Genomic DNA, 3524 nt, shown 5'->3' on the forward strand with positions numbered 1-3524 from the left:
GTTCAGCAGTCACGTGGGGATAGGGTATTAAAGGTTTTAAAGCTGTTAAAATTTTTCTTGTCCTGTTTATTCTTTAGAAAGACCAGTTTAGTTTACTCTAATACAATGCACTGTGGCCCCATTTACAATGGGAATTGAGGAAATTTTCTGGATAATTCAGGCTAAAAAACTTTTCCTAAATTACCAGATAATCATCTTCCCACCTCAGTCCCAGCAATAATGAAAATTTTATAATCTGGAGGTCTTAATCCTTCATCCTTTTTCCCTTTCCTTCCCAATATGAGCAAGGTAAGTATAAAAATAAACCAAGGCTCTCTCTTTAAATAAACATTTCTAACCCAGTGAGTGTCTTTGTTTACATTTAATTAGAGATTTGAATAAACAGAATGAAACAGAAAATTAAAATTACATTTGGTAGTCTGGCTCCTTTACGAAACCAAAGGGCATTATTTGGGAATAGTGGGTAGTTTTCTACCTAAAAATATAAAATATAACCATTAGTTCCTAATCTTGATAGTTACATTCCTAAAAATCTTGTAAAAGGAAAACTCATGATTGAAGAATCTCAGATGTTATGGGGAAAACAGGACTGGGGGGCTGAGGTCAGGAAAGAATTCATGAACATCTAAAATATACAATATTTTCACTAATAAAACCAATAAGGACAAGTCATTAAATAAATAGAAGACTGATGACATTTTTCCATATCTTAAATTAGTAATAAAGCACACAATCACTTAATTTCTATTTACCTTCCTTGGTCATTAGAACCTCTTCAGACACTCTACTCTGTAGTTTCAACAAGATGCTTTTGCTTTGCCCCTGATGTATGCATACTAAAGGCATTGTTTTCTATGTTGAGTCCTCCATTCTAGTATCAACACTTTTCTAAGTCTAAAGCAACTCAGAATGAGCGCATTTGGAATTCTCAGAGTCGGGGAAGACATAAGCAGATTTAAATGGCATATAACAGGATTTGGCATATAACAGGATTTGCCATAAAGAAAAATCAACAGTAGAGAGGGATTTCTATACTGTATTTAACCCTGAAAGTCCCAACCCTATCATCAATTATGTACCTTTATTCCCAAATCTATCCAAGCAATACTGTGCTGTTTAAGAACACAAACATACTCTTGAAGAAGTATACAGAAACCAAACTTTGGTGAGTGGGTCAAGTCACGTTTTAGAGGCATCACTAGAGCTTGGTATAGGAAAGTGTATCTGTGAATATGTAATGTGGTTTTCCAGGCCAGCAGCTTAGAGAAGGTCAGTCAAGGGCATCTGTGTGCAGCAATGGAATGAAAAGGAAAACTCTTTGGCTCCAGCCTTTGCCAGCAAAATCACTGGAACCCTAGCCCCTGGATTTCTTTCCCTGGGGTGATCTGAAATGTGTTCCCAGCCACCTGGGCCTTCCACCTCCTCCTTTGGCTTCCAAATATCAGGAAGTGGCTCTTCCTCTGCTCCTATGGGAGCATCATCCCTCCTGCTGTTATCTGTTGTTCCTCTCAACATTGCCCACTGTCACCACCATTGACTTGGGGCTGCTTCTGCATTCTGCAGAAACATCAGAGTGGGGACTGAAGGGACAAGGAAACGTCCCCCATCCCTGGCCTTGAACTTCAAGGTCACATTCTGACACAGCCTTGCTAGTAGAATTCTTGGAGTTCTTTACCCTTCCTCTCTCCTGAGGAAGATGGCAAAAAGCTAGGAGGGATTGACCGGACAATCAAACAATTTCAGGGACCTTGAACTATGTTGCACTGAAATGAAAATGAAACACAGGTTCACAGTTCTTTATACAAAACCCTTGGGGCCAAATATGTGTTGGAATTCAGAATTTTATCAAATTTTAGAAAAGTAAACCCGTGCATTTACTGTATTTTATGTAACATCCCCAGCAGGATCTGGGGCAGCACACTGTAATCAGACACATTAATATATCTGCAGCAATTCACATGAATATTCAGAGAGTAGGATAAATAATGACTATAAATAGCCTCAATTCAGTTCAGGTCGTGTGTTGCCACCAAATCAGTTCACATAAGGTCAGGGCTTGCAGCTAAATGACTCAAGTACAAAAAAAATTCCATTTTTCAGAGCTCTTAGGATTTTGGAATTGTGAACAAGGGACTGTATTGTGTTTAAGGAAGGCGATCAAGAGACCCAGTCTGCTTCATTGCTCTGCATCTTGGTGGAAGTTAAGTATGCACACAGGTATAATTTAGAGAAATTTGTGTTGACCCTTCCCTACTTCCTGTTTATCAGCTATTTTGGTCACTTCTTTTCTCCTCCCATGACCTATGAACCCCGTGTTTGATACAGTAGACACTGAGAGCACCTCTTCCCAGCTCCTAGCTGGGATATGGCTTGTAACGGCCTTGTCTAGATTCCTGCCTCCGCAGTTCACCAGGCCCCTTGCTTGGGGTCATATAGCCCCCTCCAACATACTGAGCTTCTTCCCCAGAGTCAGGACCAGTGTGGTTCTCTGCCGGGGACAGGCCAAAAGCTCATGTTCCCAGCACTCAGTCACCACCCTGTTGGTGCTGCTGTTGATTCTGCTCCTGTCTTAGTCCCATGCAATACTGCCTAGTTCCTGGTAACAGAGCTCCCACCAGAAGCTCTGTTGGGTTTTCATCTTGTTCTCCACACTCTGAGCCCTGGCTGGGGCTCCTCACCTTGGAGCCTCAGGCCTGAGATCTTACTTTGGCCCCTCAATCATCTTGGGAACTGGAGCCTTGCTCCCAAAGCACAGATCCTAAAGCAAAGCCCAACTTCCAAGCTGCAAAACCTCTACTGAAGGCTGCCACCTTCTGTCCCCTCTCTGGCCCAAGTGCGGGTGTCAGATTTTTAGATGCAGTCTCCTCCCTTATTAAACAAGATACACTGGCAATATTTGCCCCAGGACAGAGCAGAGTCAGATGAATGTGACACATATGGTCAGAAGAACTGATTATAACCAAGAGTCACATGGAACTCTTATTTCTCAATTCCTGCAGGGGCATCTTCTATCATTTACTGGAACAAATTTTGTGTCATAATGTGCTAGAAGGCATAACAACTTCTAGTGCCAAGTCAATTCCACACCTTGGACTTCTCCAATCACTGTCCAAGGACTTGCTGGGTGAGCAATATTCAGTGGAAGAAATACTCACTGTGAAATGAAGTGGTTGAATTCCTTACACCATTTTTCCGGATGAAGTAAAGTAGGTGGAGGATTTCTGAAAAATAAAAGCAATTTTTTTCTTACAAAGAAAGGGTTCCGTTAAAAGCAAAATATCAACTTGCCTTTACTGATATTGTTCTAAATAGCTCTGATAAAATCTGTTCTTGGGACTTCCCTGGTGGCGCAGTGGTTGAGAGTCCGCCTGCCGATGCAGGAGACACGGGTTCGTGCCCCGGTCCGGGAGGATCCCACATGCCGCAGAGCGGCTGGGCCCGTGAGCCATGGCTGCTGAGCCTGTGTGTCCGGAGGCTGTGCTCCGCGACGGGAGAGGCCACAACAGTGAGAGGCCCGCGTACAG

General features: G+C 42.7%; 1 protein-coding gene across 1 annotated transcript in view; it reads right to left on the reverse strand.

The window, feature by feature from the left end:
- The window catches only part of MYO3B (myosin IIIB), a 428901-nt gene that overhangs the window by 294734 nt on the left and 130643 nt on the right, over positions 1–3524 (reverse strand). Inside the window, exon 8 of the mRNA XM_007459030.1 lies at positions 3156–3221. Within this exon, the coding sequence (XP_007459092.1) occupies positions 3156–3221 (66 nt within the window). The remainder of the gene's footprint in view (positions 1–3155; positions 3222–3524) is intronic.

The sequence above is a fragment of the Lipotes vexillifer genome, unplaced genomic scaffold (assembly GCF_000442215.2).
Source record: "Lipotes vexillifer unplaced genomic scaffold, Lipotes_vexillifer_v1.1 scaffold1241, whole genome shotgun sequence".
Classification (NCBI taxonomy): domain Eukaryota; kingdom Metazoa; phylum Chordata; class Mammalia; order Artiodactyla; family Lipotidae; genus Lipotes; species Lipotes vexillifer.